This window comes from Syngnathoides biaculeatus, chromosome 15 (assembly GCF_019802595.1).
Source record: "Syngnathoides biaculeatus isolate LvHL_M chromosome 15, ASM1980259v1, whole genome shotgun sequence".
NCBI classification, from domain to species: Eukaryota; Metazoa; Chordata; class Actinopteri; order Syngnathiformes; family Syngnathidae; genus Syngnathoides; species Syngnathoides biaculeatus.
In genome coordinates, this window is record NC_084654.1 from 8,774,100 (window position 1) to 8,794,369 (window position 20,270).

Below are 20,270 nucleotides of genomic sequence, written 5' to 3' on the forward strand. Positions count from 1 at the left end.
ATCATGACGTATACAGCCCTGAAGTGTCACTATATTTTTTATATATATATATATATATATATATAGCAGCAGTAATATCACAACTTATTAATTTTTTGGGGGGGCTTTTTTAAATTTAAAAAAAAATGCAATCCAGGGTGACATCTGACAGTCCATGTGATTTTTTTTTTTTTTCTTTTGTTACATGGAGAAATAAAATGTGCTCCGTCGCAATTGGTTTCATAAAAAGACATAGGTATTAACCAAGTAAATCTTTTGCCTATTAATCTGCCCAAGTGAGCCATTCTACATTTGGGCTCTGCTTATACGCAATATTGGCCCTAATTTACATAATGGCCCCACCAGATAGATTCTCCACCGATGATTAGGCAGCTCTGGACCCCAGACCTGCCCTAGTCAAGTGCATGCTGTTGTCAGTTTATATGGTGTAATTAACCAGTGGTGTCTTTGTGACAAGTGGCATTCATTTGCAGTCTGGATGTAGAGGGGTGACCTTCTCTGAAGGACTCTCAGGCTCACTAGATTCATTGTTAATCCCATCCAGCCATCCATCCACTTTCTACCACTTATCCGAGTTCAGGTTGTAGGGGCAGCACCTTTAGCACGGATGCCCAGATTTTCTTCTCCCCCATCACTTAATCCAGCTCTTCATGGAGAGATCCCGAGGCATTACCAGGCCACCCAAGAGCGTGTCCTGGCTTGTTCCCGGGGTCTCCCAGTGGGACCTGCCCAGAACACCTCACCAGGGAGGTGTCTGAGAAGTGTCCACCTCAGATGCCCCAGCCATCTCATCTGGCTCCTCTCAATGTGGAAGAGTAGCGGCTCTACTCTGAGATCCTTCCTGATGACTGAGGAGACTGTGTGGAGGAAACTCATTTCCCACCCACCACCTCAGTTTGCCAACCCAGAGGCACTGTCCCTGATGTCTACTCGATGTTGTAGAAGCATGTCAAACAGGAAAGTCCCACAACATCCAGTGGGTTTAGGAAGTCCTGTCGAATCTCATCAACCGCCGAGGAGCTTTTAAACCACCTTGGCAACCTCAAAACCAGAGGTATGAAAGCCTGCCTCCGCGGATCCAGATTCTGCTTCCTCATGAGAAGGGGTGTCGTTGCAATTGAGGTGTTCAAAGTATTCTCCCCACTGATCACAACGTCCCTAGTCGAGGTCCCCAGTGCCCCAAGCCCACTATAAACAGTGATGGTGCACTGTTTCCCCATCCTGAGACGCCGGATGATGGACCAGAATTTCATCAAAGCTGTCTGAAAGTCTTTCTCCATGGCCTCACCTAACTGATCCCATTCCCAAGTTTTTGCTTCAGCGACCACCAAAGGAGTTCAAAATCTTTCTGAACTCTGCCAGACGTTCCCAGAAGACCCATGCAATACATTTGGGCCTGTCAGATTGGACCAGCGTCTTTTCTCAACATCGGAGTCAACTCATCACCAGGTGGTGATCAGTTGATCGCTCTGCCCCTCTCTTCATCCGAGTGTACAAGACATTTGGCCACATATCTGTTGACACGACCACAAAATCGATCATCAAACTGCTCATCCTTTTGAAGGGAACAATATACACTGTTTACTTGGTTCCCAGGTTGAGAAATCCACTAATACAACACCAAAACTGCTTAGGCGACAATACTGAGTTTGCTCCTCATTTCATGCTGGCTCTCTTGGTAACAAACACCTGTTCTGTACAGTTTTTGCATTAGACCACACCCCAGAACAATAGATATTAGAACCAGTTTAACTTGAATAAGTGTGCTGTGATGTTTTGATAAAAGAATGAGTTACCTGTTATTAGACACCTTTTCAACTGTTTTATTATGAAGAACCTGCATGTCTCTTTAAAAGTATCCACTTAATTGTTTGAATGTTGGCCACTTTGGTCCAACAAGTGTCAACCACATACTAGAAAGAAATTAGCTTGTTTCATCATAAGAGCCAATTAACATTTTGCCCCTCAAACCTGTGAAACTTTTGAAAGACCTTTGAGAATTGACATTAAATGAAGAAAAGCTCTGTTGGTCACTATCATGACAAAGTCACGCAACTCATACAGTAAATAGCGATGGTACAACACAATGGAAGCTGTGAGCGTGTAACGATCGATATTTGAATTCCAGGTGGTAAATAATTCCCAAACTGATCAGTCTAGCCTCTACCTGCTGCTTGGACCTTCTTCCAAAGAGAGAGAGACATTGAATTCACCGCACCCCCCCTTCTCTCCCTTGGTTTTGGCCTGTGTGGGAATTGCCTCCCAGCCACATATTATGACAATGGCTGCATTGTGCAGCTCATCTTATCTTCTAAAAAAAAAAAAAAAAAAAACCTTTACTGGGATGTGCATTGAATAGGTCTGGTCCCTCCTTCCTTCCTCTTGATTCCTGGTACTACAGTTACCGACCTTTACACATAGTGTTGAGGTTTCTCCTTTGGGTTTTTGATATTTGAAGGTGAGGAAGGGGACTTTTTGACCTTGGTGAAGTCGCATTCCTTCAGCTCGGTAGTGACTGCTGGTGGAATGTGGACAAGACAAGAATTGTGCTGTAGTGGACTACTCAAAGCTCTCTTCGACTTCCCTTCCCACGATGGCATACATCTGAATCATATGGAAACCTGAGCTCTTGTGTGGTGAAAAAGTAGAGAAGGAAAGCAAACAGGAGTGAGTTTAGGAAGAGAAATGGCCTAAGCTTTACAGAATGCATTTAAAAAAAAAAATATATTACCGGTAAAACAAATTTGTCATGAAATCAGTATACACAATTCGACTGTCTTGATTGAATTGACTGGTAAAATGAATTTTGTCCTGTCTGACAAAACAATCTCATATCAAATCATAAATCTAATGCGTCATAGCTTTCAGACCTTTGTTATACCTTTGCAACATTTCACTGCATTGTGCCTTATAGCGTGAAAGTAACACCTACTGACAACTCTCTATGTATCGGTACCATTTTGTTTGGCATGTACTGTGTACAACTGCACCTAACTGCATGTGTGCGTGCATGCATTTATCTTTTGGATGAAGTAAAACACAGGTTATGAGGTTGTTCTGGTCCAGTACAAGTAGCCGTAGTAGTAGTAGTAGTAGTAGTAGTAGTAAAGCACAAATAGTAGTTGTCAGGGCCAATCTTCAAATCTCCATAACCATTTTTCAAGAACTTGGGGGGACTATTTTTTATTAAACATTGTATTATTCAAGTTCTTAAGCTATTTTCAACACTTGTGTTTGTGTAATAATAAATAATGTACCCATGTGAGTCTTTCAAATATGAAATAAGCCAAATTTGGACAAGAGATTTTCATTTGACAGCGCCCAAGTGTCCCAATACTTTTGTCTAAGAGATGCCACAAGGGTCCGATCAACTAACGATGCCTCAATACAATTCTTGTTACAGATTAGGATTACTTCTGTACAGCCAAACTGGATAAAATTGCCATTTGTAACTTGTGTAAACAGTAAAATGAGTTATGATCTTTAGAGTGGTTGACTGACAAGAGGTCCAGGGTGTTGTCATCCCTTTTGCCAAATATCAACTGGGATAGGCCGCAGTTCCTCACAATTGAACAGGACAAGAACGGATGATGATTTTCAATGTTTTACTTGAATGTAATAGACATTTTTTTTTCCTCTTGACAAACAAAGATACTTTTTGGGCGCCATACGTGCCCTCGTGGTAAATTTAGATCACCACATCGTGTTCACAGAAATCAAGAATTTTTTTTTTTCTTGAGCAACACTGTGAGGTCATACTTGTGTAAATGTGAGCACTATCTGTATTTCCCTTTCAATTGAAGTTCAGTTCAATTCAATTCAAGTAAGCAAGTACCAGCACGTCTTATATACCACCATCACATGACGCTTCATGATGAATTTGTAATGGACAGTTGAGACGCCACAAACCCCGAAGTGAGTTAACCTCAATACATTGGCCAAAAACAAGCAGGGTGCCCCATTATCTGTCTACCATGGAGGCCGTCTATCTGGAAGTGGGCCTGCCAGTGGTTTGCTGACTGCTGAAGATAAAGGTCTGCGTGACCTGCTTTTGATATGCCTTGCATATGACTTGTCATTCAGGAAGCATCACTATTTCAGTTTTTAGAATTTGCAGGTTAACAACACTTATGCACATGCCATCCTACTTCATTTGAGAAGCGTGAGCTGGGAAAACTTTTGACATCTCCAGTCCTAAAATGCACATTAATGGCATACATTACAAAGAAACCTGTTGCTTAAAATGTGACATTTAGGAATGCAAATGTTGTCTCATAGCCAAACAGAATGGACACACACATACACAAATGTAAATGTTAAAATTCTATAAGTAATTGGACCTGGCCACAACTTTAGGTACACTTGCACAAATTAAATCCAGTTCTACCTTGACATTTCCCAGTTTAGATGGAGTACATTTATTTATTTATTTATTTTTAAAGCAGCACTAGTGACCGGGTGGTTTAGCATCTTGAGGCTTTTTCTTTAGCTAAGACAGCTTCATCTCAGGCCCTACATTCCCAAAACGTGCATGTTAGGTAAGTTAAGCACCCCAAGCTGTTAAGCGGTGTGACTGTGACTGTGAATGGCTGTTTATGTACAGCCTATGTATCCTGCAATAGGGTGTACCCCACCCCTTACTGAAAGTCAGGCGGGACCATCTCCATTTCACTCGTGACCCTTATGAGAACAAGTGGACCGATTTATTACAGTGGGTATTGTCTGCATTGATGTAGAACTTTACAGCAACATACTGGCAATGGAAAAGCAACCCCTGACAATTATTTTTTTCATGCAGACAGCTCTACTGTATATCGTATCACAATCCATTGTGCAGGTGTCTGCATTGTTTGAATGTTATAAAATGTGCTTGACTGGTGATACCTAAAAATTGTTTGACATTTTTCTCTGCCTGAGTTACAGTGAGCTCTTTTCGTAAAGACTTGACTTAAGAAAACATAACACGGATACTTTAAATACAGTACCTGTATGTGAATTGTTAACTTTTTAAATGTGATTTTATTTTCTGAAAGAAAACTACGTGTTGGCCCTATGTGGAAAAAGTAATTGCCCACTAAACCTGTCATAATCCTGCCTTCCAGTCCTGGCTGGGCGCTGATTAGGAGGCACACACCTGCGCCTCATCCCGTTGGTTAACCCTGGTACTTTTAGGACCCAGGGGACAGGTGGTCTTCGCCAGATCATTGCCTCTCATGCCTCGTTCCCGTACTTTTGTACTCCTGACGCCAACCTCCTGTGTACCGACCAACGGCTGTCTCCCGACCAACCCCGTAAGCCTGCCGTTACTGATCCTGCTGCTTGTTTGGACTGACTCCCTGGTAACTGACACTGGAACGAATAAAGGCTTATTCCTGACTGCTTACCTGTAACCTGAGTCGTGCATTTGGGTCCGCCCTCGAGTCTCGTTCTTGAAAGAACGATCTGGCCATAACATGGACTCAGCCGACTCCGAAGCCATCCGCTGCTCGTTGCAAGTCCAGGGCAGACGCCTGGTTGAGCAGGAGGCTGCCCTCCAGGTGACGAATCAGAGGCTCCATGAGATCTGTGCCCGCCTGGAGCTGTGGCTATCCTCCCAAGCTAGCGCTGCTGCAACGGCGACGGGGGCCATTCCGGCTGCTGCTCCGGTTCAGCTCGTTCCGTCTGTTCCGCCCGCTGCAGAGATCCAGCGTACCAGCATAACACCTCTCTCCCGACCAGACCGCTTCTCGGGTGACTCGGAGAACGTCAAGCCCTTTCTCACCCAGTGCGACCTCCATTTCGAATTGCAGTCGTAACCCTTCCCTACGGACCGCTCCCGGATATCTCACATGACGGGAGGGAGGAGGCGTGGGCCATGACGGAATGGAGCCGCAACTCGGAGACGTGTCGTTCCTGGGTGGCCTTTGTCTGTGCCCTGACACAGGTTTTTCAGTATGCTTCGCTCATGACGCTACGCCAGGGTTGTCATCGCGTTTCCGAATACGCCATCGAGTTCCGGATGTGGGCAGCCGAGAGCCAATGGAACGAGGACGCCCTCCACGACGCCTTCTTCCAGGGTCTCTCCCCGCAGATCCGCGGTCTCCTCATCGCCGTGGATCTCCCTTCCTCGTTAGACGCCCTCATCACGTTGGCATTCAAGGTCGACCAAAGACTTGTCGTCCAGGGACAAATGGACGCTGGCCGAAGGAGAGACGGGGGCGTCCGTTCCAGCTGCTTCCCTGCCGGCTACTCTTTCTTCCACGGCGGACCCCATGCAGGTGGAGGCCTTTGACGGGCCGGCAGAGGAGCGCCTGTGTCGTCAACGGGAGGGGCGCTGTTTTTACTGCGGACGCTTGGGACACTTAATCACCCATTGCCCGGTCCGACCGAAGCGTCCCAGCCTCAGGATCTCCACTCCGGTGAGTGTGCGGTATACCGTGGAGGAGTCAAGTCGGTCGCTTCTCTAACTCACCCTAAGCCCGGAGGGCCGCTCGTGTACTGTGTCAGCGTTCATCGACTCAGGTTTGGATGCTAATTTGATCAATCCCCGTGTGGTCGAGGCGTTTGGCGCGGCGACCTTTCCGACACAGTGGTTCGACAACGCTTACGCTGCTAACGGCAAGTTCCTCTGTTGGATGACGCTCCGCACGCAGACCTTACGAATGGGTTTTCTGGACGCCCACACAGAGCGCATTAGTTTCCACGTCTTCAATTCACGAAGTAGTGATATTATCCTGGGGAGCCCGTGGCTCAAGGAACATAATCCGCATATTGATTGGACCACGGGCCAGATTAAGGCGTGGTGCGAAAGTTGCCGCAAGTGGTGCTTCGCTGCCCAAGAGGATCCAAGTCGCACCCGTACAGTTGGAGGAGCTAGGTACCGCTCCGGATTTAACCGCGGTTCCCTCTTGCTATCATGACCTGAAGGAGATGTTCTCAGAAACTAAAGCAAGATCCCTGCCGCCCCATCGTCTGTATGATTGCACCATCGAACCCCTCCCCGGCACCTCACCCCCTCGAGGGAGGTTGTTTTCTCTAAGAGGACCGGAGCATCAGGCCATGAGGGAGTACGCCGAGGAGCCGCTGGGAGCCGGCCTCATTCGCCCGTCGTCCTCACCAGCCGGTGAAGGGTTCTTCTTTGTTAAGAAGGACGCTTCGCTATGGCCCTGCATCGACTACAGAGGATTCAAAGACATCATCGTGAAGAACAGGTACCCTCGCCTCTGATTGCGACGGTGTATGAACTTCTTCAGGGGGCCCGGATCTTCATCAAGTTGGACCTGCGGAGTGCATACCATCTGGTGCAGATCCGGGAGGGGAACGAATGGAAGACGACGTTCAACACCCCCACAGGAATACTTGGTGATGCCGTTTGGACTGACGAATGCTCCGGCCATTTTTCCAAAGTTTCATCAACGACGTACTACGGGAGTATCTGAATAAAAATGTGTTTGTGTACCTTGATGACATTTTGATTTTTTTTTTTTTTTTCCCCCCTCTACGGACCTGACCTCCCACATCAGACAAGTCAGAGAGGTGCTTCAGCGGCTGCTGCAGCATCAGATGTTTGTGAAGATGGAAAAGTGCGAATTCTACAGAGCCTCAGTGTCCTTCCTGGGGTTCATCCTGGCAGAAGGGGGGATTCGAATGGATCCCGGGAAGGTCGACGCGGTCCTTCGGTGGCATTCTCCCGCTTGCAGGAAGGACGTGCAAAGGTTCATTGGCTTCGCAAACTTCTACCGGAAATTCATACGGAACTTCAGTTCCGTTGCCGCCCCTCTGCACACTCTCAGATCCCCACGGAACACCTTCGAGTGGACCGGGACCTGTCAGGAGGCCTTCGACAAGCTCAAGGCACGTTTTACCATTGCGCCGATCCTCATAGTGCTGGACCCGGATCGGCAGTTCGTGGTCAAGGTGGACCCACCCGTGCGCCTTCCTGTCGAAGGGACTGACCCCGGCGGAGCGGAACTACGGCGAGCTGCTGGCAGTCAAGACGGCGATAGAGGAGTGGCGGCACTAGCTGGAGCGGTCGCAAGTTCCATTCGTGGTCCTCACCGATCATAAGAACCTGGAATATCTGAGGACCACGAAGCGGCTCAACGCTCGTTAGGCCAGGTGGGCTCTGATATTCACCCGTTTTAACTTCACCTTGTCTTTCCTCCCAGGCTCTAAGAATGAAAAGCCGGACGCACTCTCGCGGGTCCACGGGGGGGGATTGCGCGGAACCTGTGAGCGTTCCAATCCTGCCGGAGGCCTGCTTCGTGTCCGGTTTCTCCTGGACGGTCGAGACACGGGTGAAGGAGGCCCTGAGGAACACGCCGGGCCCCACTGGATGTCCTCCCGGTCGCCTGTTTGTGGTACCATCGCTGCGGGGGGACGTCATTGACTGGGCCCACACCAATAAGACGGTCTGCCACCCGGACATGGCAAAGACACGTTCGGTCGTCGAACAACGGTTCTGGTGGCCCAACCTGGGTAGTGACGTGAGAGAGTACGTCAACGCCTGACCGGTGTGTGCGGCCAACAAGACATCCCGCCTGCGTCCGATGGTCCATTTCGTGTCGGCCCCGAAGATGCCGTCCACCAAGCAGACGGCCCAGTTGTTGCTGGATGAGGTCGTCCACTACCATGGGCTCCCGGTAGATATTGTTTGACAGAGGATGACTTCATCTCTCGGTTCTGGAGGGAGTTCTGCGCCCTCATCGGTGCTTTGGCGAGTCTGACATTGGGCCACCACCCGTAGTCCAACGGCCAGACAGAGAGGGTCAACCAGGACTTGGAGACCGGCCTGTGCTACTTGGAATCTCGGGACCACAGCACTTGGCTGAGTGACGCATTCTTGGCTGGGTTCTGTAGAGCCCCCCCGCCCCCAAAGCCCGACGCGCAGCCTTCGCAGAAGCAGTGACCGCTGAACACGGCGCCTCAGCCAGTGTGGCTGATTTTTCTGTGCAGTGGTGGGATATAATGGAGCCGAGCCGTACTGTTTTTAGGGGTATGTTCAAAGCCGCCGCAGTACTTGTGGAACACCGTTGAGCCGGGGCGCATTACTGCCTACTTGTTATTTGGAACCCACGAAGCTCTCGTCCTCTGCACCCGTGCAATCCATTTTTCACAACGAAACGGGCCTCTTGCAAACTTATGAAGGCTAAATCTATTCTCCCAAGTGTTCAAGCAATGTCCAGCAATGCAATGAGCCGGCATTTTGGCTAACACGAAGGAACAATGAGCAACCTTCCCAGAACTAAAACTAATGGAAACAAACGAGTCCACTAGGGGGCGCCTCTGTCCTGTACATCACTTCCTGCTTCTTCTCGAAAACAAATCCCCGAGAGGATTTTCATGGCGGGAGTTACAAAAAGCTGTAAACATCAAAATCATGTTTTGTGGTGAAAAAACGCATGGGATCATATTGGCTGTTGGTTTTTCATTAATAATATACCAAAAATCATCCATTTCATGACAGTTGCACTTTAAATACAGTACTGCATTAAATTTACGCCAAAGGTATCAAGATACACAGCTTTTGAAAAAAAAAAAAAAAATCTCATCACTCCATAGAATATGTTCCCCAAAGTCTTGGGAATCATTGAGGTTTACTTAAAAAAAAAAATGCCAAAAAAAGATGTACCTCTATGTTCTTTTTGGTTAGCATTTTTTAAATTTTTACCTTGGAACTCTCCTATGGATGCTATTTTTACCCTTATAGTGGTGTCATGAACCCTAACCTGTACTGAGGCGGGAGGCCTGCAGTTCTTCAGATGTTGTCCTGGGTTCCTTTATAACTCCTGGTTGAGTCGTCGCTGTAGCACTTGCAGTAATTTTTGTGGGCTGGACACTCCTAATGGTTTTCTAATGCTTACCAGAGTGATGTCAATTGCTTTATTTCTTGCCTGTTAAATTTCTTTGGATTGCAACATTTTGTTGCAGCTTTCTGAGATCTTTTGGGTAAATTTGATAAGGATAAGCAAATACTTTTTATGGCACTAATTCCTATCAACGGGTTGAGAGTTTGAAACACAGGAGGAAGGTGTACACATTAAAATCTCTACTTTACATGTAAAGTTAACTTTAATTATTAACTTTGGTTCTGGTCACATGGCTGAAGTCTGTTCCTTTCGATATTGAGTTGTTTGCTAGATTAGTCACTATAAGGCAATAAAATAATTTCTAATACATAATTATCGTTCATACAGAATTGCAGCGATTACAGTACATTTTCCATGAACCGTAATTTTTCACAAACTGTACATATAGATGACAAAAATCGCGACAATATTTATCTGGGTGGACGGCTGATATAGAAGCCTGTACCTATGTCAGCTCAGATAGTGTATTTTAAGTGTTTTCATAAAGTTGTATAAAGCAGTTCCACACATACTCATTTGTTTGGTTTGATTCCCTTCCCCTATGCCCAACACAAAGGAAAATAAAAGTGGACTTGAGTCAAAAAGATGTTGTAGTTGGTTGGCTGTTACTGTCCAGATTTTGTAATTATGTCTTTTAAGTCTTTTTCACGTACTTACTAACAATTTCCCATCTTAAAGTAGGGTACTATTACGTCTCATGTATTCACCTCTGCACCCCAGCAAAGTTGTGATTGTAACTGGAACGCTGCCTGCTGGATTCCTTGAAGTTACTGATGGAGGGAAACCCAACCCTTTGTTCGATCCACTGGGCAACACTAAGCAGCTTCTTGTCTCGGAACGGATGCCCTATGAGTTGTAAGCCAATGGGAAGGCCTTTTCTGGATAAGGCTGTTGGCACAGAAACAGCGGGGAGACCTGGAATGAGGAAAAACAGGAGCTGAAGGACAGTTCATGGAAAGGTGATAACTTCGATCTTAACAGTAGTTACACGTTAATTTGGAGAGTCATAATCAGGAAGAAGTTTAGTGAATAACCTGAAGGCAAACATCTCAGTAAAAGTTCCTCATGTCAAAATATCCATCCATCCATTTTCTGTCACTTATCCTCTCTAAGGTATCGGGTGTGCTACAACCTATTCCAGCCGACTCTGGGCCAGAGGCAGGATACATATTCTCTTTACCTGCCATGTTGGCGGGAATGGTGAAGACATCCTCCTGCGAGCTGCGCGTTCGGTTGTCTTCTTTTGTGAAGTCGTCGTAACGCATTGCATCGGAGAGAGTGATGGGTGTCAGCAGAACGTCAACACCCGAGTCAAATACGCGTTTGAAATCGTCTGCAATCAGTCGACGGACCTTCTGGGCTTTCAAGAAGTAATGCTCGTAGTTTCTGACAAGGTGAGAGGAAAAGGTTACAATATTGGAGAAAGAAGAAAATGTGTTCATCACTGAACTCGGGATAAAATTGATTGTATTGAATGAAGATCCAAAGATCTGTTATTATAGTTAAGATATACTACAGAAAATTTAATTTTGAAGAACTTGTATATAAAGGCTTTAAGTCCATCCACCCCTACTTCTGCCTTTAGCTATAATACTAATGAAATCTGTTCTCGCCACTGGCCCAGTAGTACATGGGGGAGGATCCTTGCATGGTTTTGAGATGTGGGAGGAAACCAGAGTACCCACAAAAAAAAACAACAACAAAAAAACACACACACACACACACACACACAGGGAGAATCTCGAAACTGGCGCAAAACCTAAGAACTTTGAAAATATTTAAAAAAAGAAAAAAAAAACGTATGAGTTCTTCCATAGTAGTTGGAATCTCAATATTTCTAACAAGATGAGATGAGCAAGCAGAAGTGTGCAAAAACAATTGGTAAACCCATAAAATGCTGTCTTTAGAGCTTTATCAACATTGTAGGGCTGTGCTGTACTGTCCAATCACTTCATACATTTTCCATTCATAGGTACATTCTCCATCCAATAAAAATTGTAACATGAGGGAAAAAAAAAAGTTGTCTTACTGTTTCAGCAAGAAGTAGTTTCCAGATAATATCCTGCCTCTCACAACATCATTGAAACCCTCATGACGTGTTGTGGCATACATGGCCTCTGTGGAACTGTCCATTTGGCTACGATGGCCTAATCAACGGGAACAAATATTTATTATTATTCTCATCATCATCAAACATAAATATATTTATCTGAGAGAGGATACAGGGAACTTTCCCTCGAACCAAAAACCAGACTTCCTGTGCAACACCCAATGTACATGGTACAGTGCCTTGTGAAAGTATTCGGCCCCCTTGAACTTTTCAACCTTTCGCCACATTTCAGGCTTCAAACAAAGATAGAAAATTATTTTTTTTTGTCAAGAATAAACAAATGGGACACAATTGTGAAGCTGAGTGAAATTTATTGGATATTTTAAACTTTTTTTCACAAATAAAACCTGAAAAGTGGGGCGTGCAATATTATTCGGCCCACTTGCATTAATACTTTGTAGCGCCACCTTTTGCTGCAATTACAACTGCAAGTCGCTTGGTGTATAGCTCTATAAGTTTTGCACATCGGGAGACTAAAATTCTTGCCTATTCTTCCTTGCAAAACAGCTCGAGCTCAGTGAGGTTGGATGGAGAGCATTTGTGAACAGCAGTCTTCAGCTCTGCCCACAGATTTTCGATTGGATTCAGGTCTAGACTTTGACTTGGCCATTCTAACATCTGGATACATTTGTGAGCCATTCCATTGTCCCTGCTGAAGAAAAGCAGGCCCAAACCATGAGGCTGCCACCGCCATGTTTGACAGCAGGGATGGTGTGTTCAGGGTGATGAGCTGTGTTGCTTTTACGCCAAAGATATCGTTTTGCATTGTGGCCAAAAAGCTCAATCTTGGTTTAATCTGACCAGAACACTTTCTACCACGTTTGGTGTGTGTCCGAGGTGGCTTGTGGGAAACTTTAAACCAGACCTTTTATGGATCTCTTTCAGAAATGGCTTTCTTCTTTGCACGCTTCCATAAAGGCCATATTTGTGCAGGCAGGCAGGCAGGCAGGCAGTCTCTCTCTCTCTCTCTCTCTATCTCTCTCTCTCTCTATCTCTCTCTCTCTCTCGAGAGAGAGAGCGAGAGAGAGAGAGAGAGCGAGAGAGAGAGAGAAGAGATCTCTCTCTCTCTCTCTCTCTCGAGCTCGATCTCTCTCTCTCTCTCTATCTCTCTCTCTCTCTCTCTCCTCTCTCTCTCTCTCTCTCTATCTCTCTCTCTCTCTCTCTCTCTCTCTCCTCTCTCTCTCTCTCTCTCTCTCTCTTCTCTCTCTCTCTCTCTCTCTCTCTCTCTCTCTTCTCTCTCTCTCTCCTCAGCTGTCGATCTCTGCAGTTCATCCAGAGTGATCATGGGCCTGTTGGCTGGATCTCTGATCAGTCTCCTCCTTGTTCGAAGTGAAAGTTTAGAGGGACGGCCGGGTCTTGGTAAATTTGCAGTGGTCTGATACTCTTTCCATTTCCATATGATTGCTTGCACAGTGCTCCTTGAGATGTTTAAAGTTTGGGAAATCTTTTCGCATCCAAATCCGGCTTTAAACTTCTCCACAACAGTACCTATGACCTGTCTGATGTGTTCCTTGGTCTTCATGATGCTCTCTGCTCTTTAAACAGAACCCTGAGACTATCACAGAGCAGGTGCATTTATACGGAGACTTGATTACACACAGGTGGATTCTATTTACCATCATCAGTCAACATTGGATCATTCAGAGATCCTCACTGAACGAGTGAGTTTGCTGCACTGAAAGTAAAGGGGTGAATAATATTGCACACCCCACTTATCAGTTTTTTTATTTGTTAAAAAAGTATAAAATATTCAATAAATTTCATTTCACTTCAAAAATGTGTCCAACTTATTGATTCTTGACAATTTTTTTTAAATTTTATATCTTTATGTTTGAAGCTTGAAATGTGGCGAAAAGTTGAAAAGTCCAAGTGGCCCAAATACTTTCACAAGGTACTGTATATGAAAGTTCATTCTTACCATACTGTAGGCCATCGAAACACGCCATGTTCGACGCCACTTCAGCGCAGCACAAAACGTGGTAACACACTGTGGAATACTGGCTGTGCGGAAGGGACACTTGCTCCACCCGAGCACCAGAGTTCTCAAACATGTCAGCTACACGACTCCACTGTGCAACAGTTTCCTTGGACAGTCCAGGGGGGTAGAACTCCTAAATCCAATGTGACACACACACAAAGCTTTATCGCAGGTGTAAAATAAGATAGCACGATAGCTTACATTTAGGACAGAAAAAAAAAAAAATCCAGCCAACCATTTTCTATACTGTTACTTGCACAGCGTATAGAGTGAGAATTTTTGCAACCTCCATTTATTTATGCTATTCATATACACAACAAAGCATTGACAGTAGCATAGACATTCATACAAGCACAAATCCAAAACAGATGTCTGGGCTGTTCTACCAACATTATTGAAAGAAGGTGATCTAATTGCCATGGTAACAATCGCTAGTATTTATGATAAACATGGAGTATGTCATCCTGTATTATCCATTGTTTGTACGTGTTATACTGGTATTGGCCTTTAAAGGGCAAGCAACCATGTTTTCCAACACATTTTGTAACCACAGTTGAAATGGATGGCAAATTATTTCTCCAAGCCAATCACAAGAATACAAAACTGCAATTCTAATGAAGTTGTAATGTTGTATAAAACGTAAATAAAAACAATATAATGATTTGCAAATCATTTTCATCCTATATTCTGTTGAATACATTTAATGTTCAAACTGAAGAATGTTAATTTCTTTTTAACCAAATATTCTCTTATTTTGAATTTGATGTCTGCAACACATTGGAAAAAAGCTGAGTCAATGGCAACAAAAGATGAGGAATACTCCAGGAAAAAAAAAAATAAGTTAATTGGAAAAAGGAGAATGCCACAATTGGGTAATAAAAGGAACAGCCCTGAAAGGCTAAGTTTTTTTACAATCAAGGTTGAGGCAAGGTTCACCACTTCATGAACTACTGTGAGCAAATAGCCCAACAGTTTGAGAATGTTTCTCAACAAACAATTGGAAGGAATACAGGGATTTCCTCTATGTTCCACGTCATCGTCAAAAGGCTCAATGAATCAGGAGAAATCTCTCCATGTAAGTGGCAAAGAAAAAAACCAGCATCAATGTTTATCAACTTTAATCTCTCAGGTGGCATTGCATTAAAAACCGTCATCATTGTGCAAAGGATCCTGCCACATGGGCTCAGGAACCCTAAAGAAAAACACCCATCCATTTTCCACACCGCTTATCCTCAGTACAGGCACAGGCATGCTGGCGCCTATCTCATCTCACTCTGGGGAAGAGGTAGTGTACACACTGAGCTAGTTCCCAGCCAATCGCAGCGCACAGCTACACAAATTGTCAGTTAATACAGTGCATCCGTAGGTTGAGGAAAAAAAATAAAAAAACTGAAAAGCGAAAACCCATTGATAAACAACACCTAGAGAGGCTTCTGACTTCTCTGGACCGAGCTCATCTGAGATAGATTGATGGAAAGAAGAAAATATGCTGTGGTCTGACAACTCCACTTTTCAAATTGTTTTGGGAAATTGTAGGTGTCTCCTCTGGGCCAAAGAAGAAAAGAACCATTCAGATTAATTTCTGAAAAAACTTCAAATTCCAGATTCTGTGATGGGAGGGAGGTATGTTCATCGCCATGGATGGGTAACTTGAACATATGTCTGAAAGGTACATACAGAACGTCTGCTGCCATCCAAGCAACTTCTTAGTCAGGGGCAACCCTGCTTACTTATTTCAGCAAGATAATGCCAAGTCTCATCTGTTCATGTTATAATTGTGAGGATTTTTTTTTTTTAAAAGAGTGCAAGTTATGGACTGACCTAATGAATAATGGGAGCAAAGCCACCGAATTTGCACATCAAGTAGTAATGGTAAAGATTTCCACCAACTAGTGTCCTCAGTTTCCAAACATTTAATGTCTGTTATTAAAAGGTGAAACTGTGGTAAATATGCCATTAAAAGCTTTTTTGAAAAGTGTTTTAGGCATTACAACTACTACAGTAAGTTTATTAGTTTGAACATTTAATATTGACTTTGTAGTGAATTCAGTTGAATGGAAGCAGAAGGATTTAGAAATCACTGTATTGTATTGTGTTTTTATTTACATTTTATAAAACATCCCAACTTCATTGGAATTTGGGTTTGTAAAATGCCAAAAATATAATTCAATCATAAAACACACCATATGATTCTATTTATTAATTATTATAAACATTATAAAGATAGCATTACATGAAGAAAAGCAATACATTTCCGGTGTTAAAATTTTTAATTTGCCTTCAATGAGTGCTCTATGAAGATATAAGCATAAATTAACCTTTGGAATGCCAATGAAGAGGTTCTTGACATCTAAGTTTTCAGGCAGCTCAGTTGATGGTGGAGGTCCAGGAACTGTTGTTGAGTCTTTTGTGTCAACGCCTTGGAGAATACCTGGTTGATGTGTCAACAAGCTCTCTGACAATATTTTCCAGAAACGTTTAAACACTTCTGATGTTAACGAGCGATACAGCAAAAGAATAACCCGCCTACATTTGACTTAGGGTTGCCTATTATAGGACAATTGAGCATCCTTGGTAACTTTAAAGGAACATGTGGAAATTACTTTTTAATAATAATATATATATAGTACTTCAAATGTTGTCAAAGGGTGGTTGATTGTGATTATTGATTACCTTTGTCGCAGAAATATTGATTGTTTTGACCTTTTACCTGAACATATATGGACAATAAAATGTACACTTGGAACTTAAAAAAAAAAGCTAAGGGTCGCATAAATGTGTATATTTATAGCTAGATTCTACATTTTTTAAAGTATCTTTTTTTTTTTAATTTTAATTCATGACTTCCTCTATTTAAAAACCATACATATTTGTAAACAGCTCTACCATCAATTTAACCCCCCCCCCAAAAAAAACAAACAAAAAAAAAACATGTAAACAGCTCTATCAGCATAAAACACATCTTGTGGATGTCTGGGGTTTTCATACCCATGTGGCATATCTGATTGCATGATAATACTGCACCCGTCGTAGGGCCAGCAACAATTTTGTCTGTAACAACAAGATTAAAAAAAAAATGTTTTACTTCATTGGCATGCAAGAATACTTGCTTAATTAATTAATCATCCATTGCTGTCTTGAAATGCCAAAGCACACAAATAAATGAGTTCGCTAAAAGCTTCCACCTCTCTCTGAAATCCCATTGCAAGACAACTCAAGGTTGTAACTATCGTTCCACTGCTCCTCAACATTCTATTATCCCAGAACTTACAGATATTACAAACATTTTATAATTGCAGGATTTGATTCAACCTTTGTGAATTTTTAGGATTTACCACCAACTGTTTCTCAACATGCTAGGATAAAAGAATGTAAAAATTGCGTGTTTTTGACATATTTACCAAAATAAAAATGATTCTTATTCTGTAGCACCTTCGGAGCACAGCTAATGACTTAAACATTTTGTTTTGTGATATTTTATGGTTTGGGGATCCGTTTAAAAACGAGTATTAAGCCAAGAGCTGTAAATTTATGGATGCTGCCTACTTATAGGATAGTATAACCATGTGATTTCTCCGAAGCGATCAGCAAATAAAATGTACAGTCCCATCAAAATTATAAATGGAAGAACAGTCTATTATGCCACTATCCCACTGTAATGTGATTCAAATTCACAATATTGAAAAAGTTACTAAAACCATCTAATGTACTGCAGTCATTGTATGAGTTAAATTTCATACCTAAAATAACAGCTGCATCACTGGCACTTCGTGTCATAATGCCTGGAACGTCAAAGGAGTTGACCAGCGGTATAAGACCATGTCTCGACAGCAGTCCATATGTTGGCTTCAGAGCCACAACCCCACACAGTGCTCCTGGGTTACGGGTGGAACCACCTGTGTCTGACCCTAAGGCACTACCAAGAAGACAATATTACAATGTCATTCTCTTTCACTTTGTTCCACTTTTTAGATTGGAGCAGTTGACGCCTCACAGGTAACTGGTCAGGGAAGCCACAGCTGCTGCGCTTCCTCCAGAACTTCCTCCAGAGATAACCCAGTCAGAGTCCGGTACTGCTCCGGTCCGCTCACAGTAGGGGGTAGCGTAGCTCCAGGGGTTCCTCACTGGCCCAAATGCCCCATCAGTACTGCCCGAACTGGAAAATAAAAAGACGGGCAATAAGCTTACAAATGATTGCTGCGACAGATGCAGGTATATTTCACATTTCCTTAAACTGTGGCTGAGTGTAAACTGTTCTTGCGCAGATATTTGTATGACATCTAACATATTTTCATTACCCCGAACTAACAATTTATGATAATGAACTGAAAACCACAAAACACATTGGTATTCAAAAAGACTAATTGCTAAAACATCTGAGTTTATTAAGGATCACATTCACAAACATGTTCTAATGAAAGGGGCATTTTTCTAAAAGAAAACACTTTGTGTTCTTTAAAGATTTCTATTAGCTATATTTCTGTAGAAATAAATGCAAGTTAATTGATCAAATTTTTCCTCACGTTACAATATACAATTTCAAAAATTGCTTAAAAAATGAAATGGGACTTTAGTGAAACAAAATTTAGGTTTTATTCTAAGAGCTATTCCCTAGCTTGACGGCTTTGTTGATTCTGTAATATTATCAGCACAAAGTGTGATATCAGATAACACGTTAGAGGGAATTACAGCCACTTGGTGAATTAGCTCGCTATTCGAAAGAAAAGGGGGGAGGGAAAAAAAGAAAGACAAGGTAATTATAGCCACCAAGTGGATCCAGTCGTTATTGAAAAGAAAGACAAAAATAGAACAGTTGCTTATTTTATGTGAGATGTTTATGTTTTGGATGACTAGACAGGAGATTAAATGAATCGGAATTGATGCCATTATTTGGGGAAACACAGGGCAAAGCAAACACGATGCACATTAAATGCTTGGTATCGCCAACAATGCTTGTACCGCAGGTGGCATGGTTGTGCAAGTGGTTAGAGCATTGGCCTCACCATTTTGGTTCAAATCCAAGCCCCTCCTGTGTGAAGTTTGCATGTTTACCCCATGCCTGCGTGGGTTTTCTTTGGGGACTCTGGTTTCCTCCCACATTACAAAAATATGCATTAATTGGAGACTCTAAATTGCCCCCACGCGTGACGGTGAGTGAGAGTTCTCTGTCTCCATGTGCCCTGTGATTGACTGGCAACCAGTCGTATCCCGTCGTAAGGTGTACCCCGCCTTCTACCCAATGATCGCTGGGATAGGCTCAAGGACTTCCGCAACCCTTGTGAGGATAAGTGGATCAGAAAATGGATGGATGATTGTACCCCATGGCAAACTCGTCCATGTTGGTCTTCCCAATGAGAACAGCTCCTTGGTCAAACAGCTTCTGCACTACAGTAGCGCTGTACGGTGGCGTGTAGTCTGCAACACGGACCATCATCTAATCAATGCTCCTTGTTACGAACATGAAACAAACACACAATGTGCGTTGTACCCTGATACCTTTAAGCATCTTCGAAGCACATGTGGTCTTGACATTTTTCGTGCAAAAGTTGTCTTTGACTGCAAAAGGGATTCCATCAAGAGGACCTTTAGGCGTACCTAATGAAGATCAGAAAATATTGCTGTGACTAATGTAACAGATATACAGTACTATTACACTTCCGCAATAGATGTTCTTTCACCTCTTAGCAGTCTCGTCTCTGCTTCATGAGCCTGCTTCAAACCCAGTTCCTCTGTCACTGTGATGTAAGCATTTAAATGCTGGTTCTGCTTGATGCGGTTCAAGCATTTCCTACACAGCTCAGTTGGAGAGCTCTTTCCCTCTCTGAATGCAACGGAAACCTGGAAAATTCGTCCAAAGTTTGGATCCTGTGTGTCATTTTCTATTGTAAAATTATACTGGAACTTTTACAAACTAACCATGAAGAAAATAAAGATATATATTTTCCACCCATTCCTTTTCTGTATATTATTTCGATATACTTAATACGAGCTAGAACGTGATTCACAATGTCTACATTGATGTAGTACATAGCTAAAAGTCGACATTCGACACGCACACGCTGTAAACACAAGACTGCTTCAAGTAGCATGGTGTATTATGTATTGTTTAAATAAAAACAAAAATGGAACTTTCACAAAGGCAGCCGTACAAACCTCTCGTAAAGTGAGACTGAGCATATTTTCGGTACTGTGAAGATTTTGCTGTCAACCTTCAACACCGTGTGATGGAAGCACCAGCGAGCTGCCATGTTTTTATAGAAAATCAGGCAACTGTAAGACGCTTTGTTTTATTGGCTTGTGCTCGAGCAAACTTGGCTGCGATTGGTTGACAAGA

At 43.3% G+C, this 20,270-nt stretch overlaps 1 protein-coding gene across 2 annotated transcripts; it reads right to left on the bottom strand.

Annotated features, from left to right (window-relative positions):
* Window positions 1–803: 803 nt before the first annotated feature.
* Window positions 804–20,198, bottom strand: qrsl1 (glutaminyl-tRNA amidotransferase subunit QRSL1). 2 transcript variants are annotated; one of them, XM_061843177.1, is made up of 12 exons: window positions 20,090–20,198; window positions 19,615–19,774; window positions 19,433–19,531; window positions 19,255–19,351; window positions 17,931–18,092; window positions 17,677–17,852; window positions 16,255–16,367; window positions 13,877–14,069; window positions 11,878–11,995; window positions 11,029–11,234; window positions 10,556–10,763; window positions 804–1,514 (listed from the first exon to the last, which is right to left on the bottom strand). In XM_061843177.1, the coding sequence occupies exons 1-12, from the start codon at window positions 20,111–20,113 to the stop codon at window positions 1,457–1,459; spliced, it is 1,614 nt and encodes a 537-aa protein (XP_061699161.1). In that variant the 5' UTR covers window positions 20,114–20,198; the 3' UTR covers window positions 804–1,456. The 2 variants fall into 2 exon arrangements, with proteins under 2 accessions (XP_061699161.1, XP_061699162.1); XM_061843178.1 differs by lacking the exon at window positions 804–1,514 and adding an exon at window positions 1,524–2,628.
* Window positions 20,199–20,270: the final 72 nt, after the last annotated feature.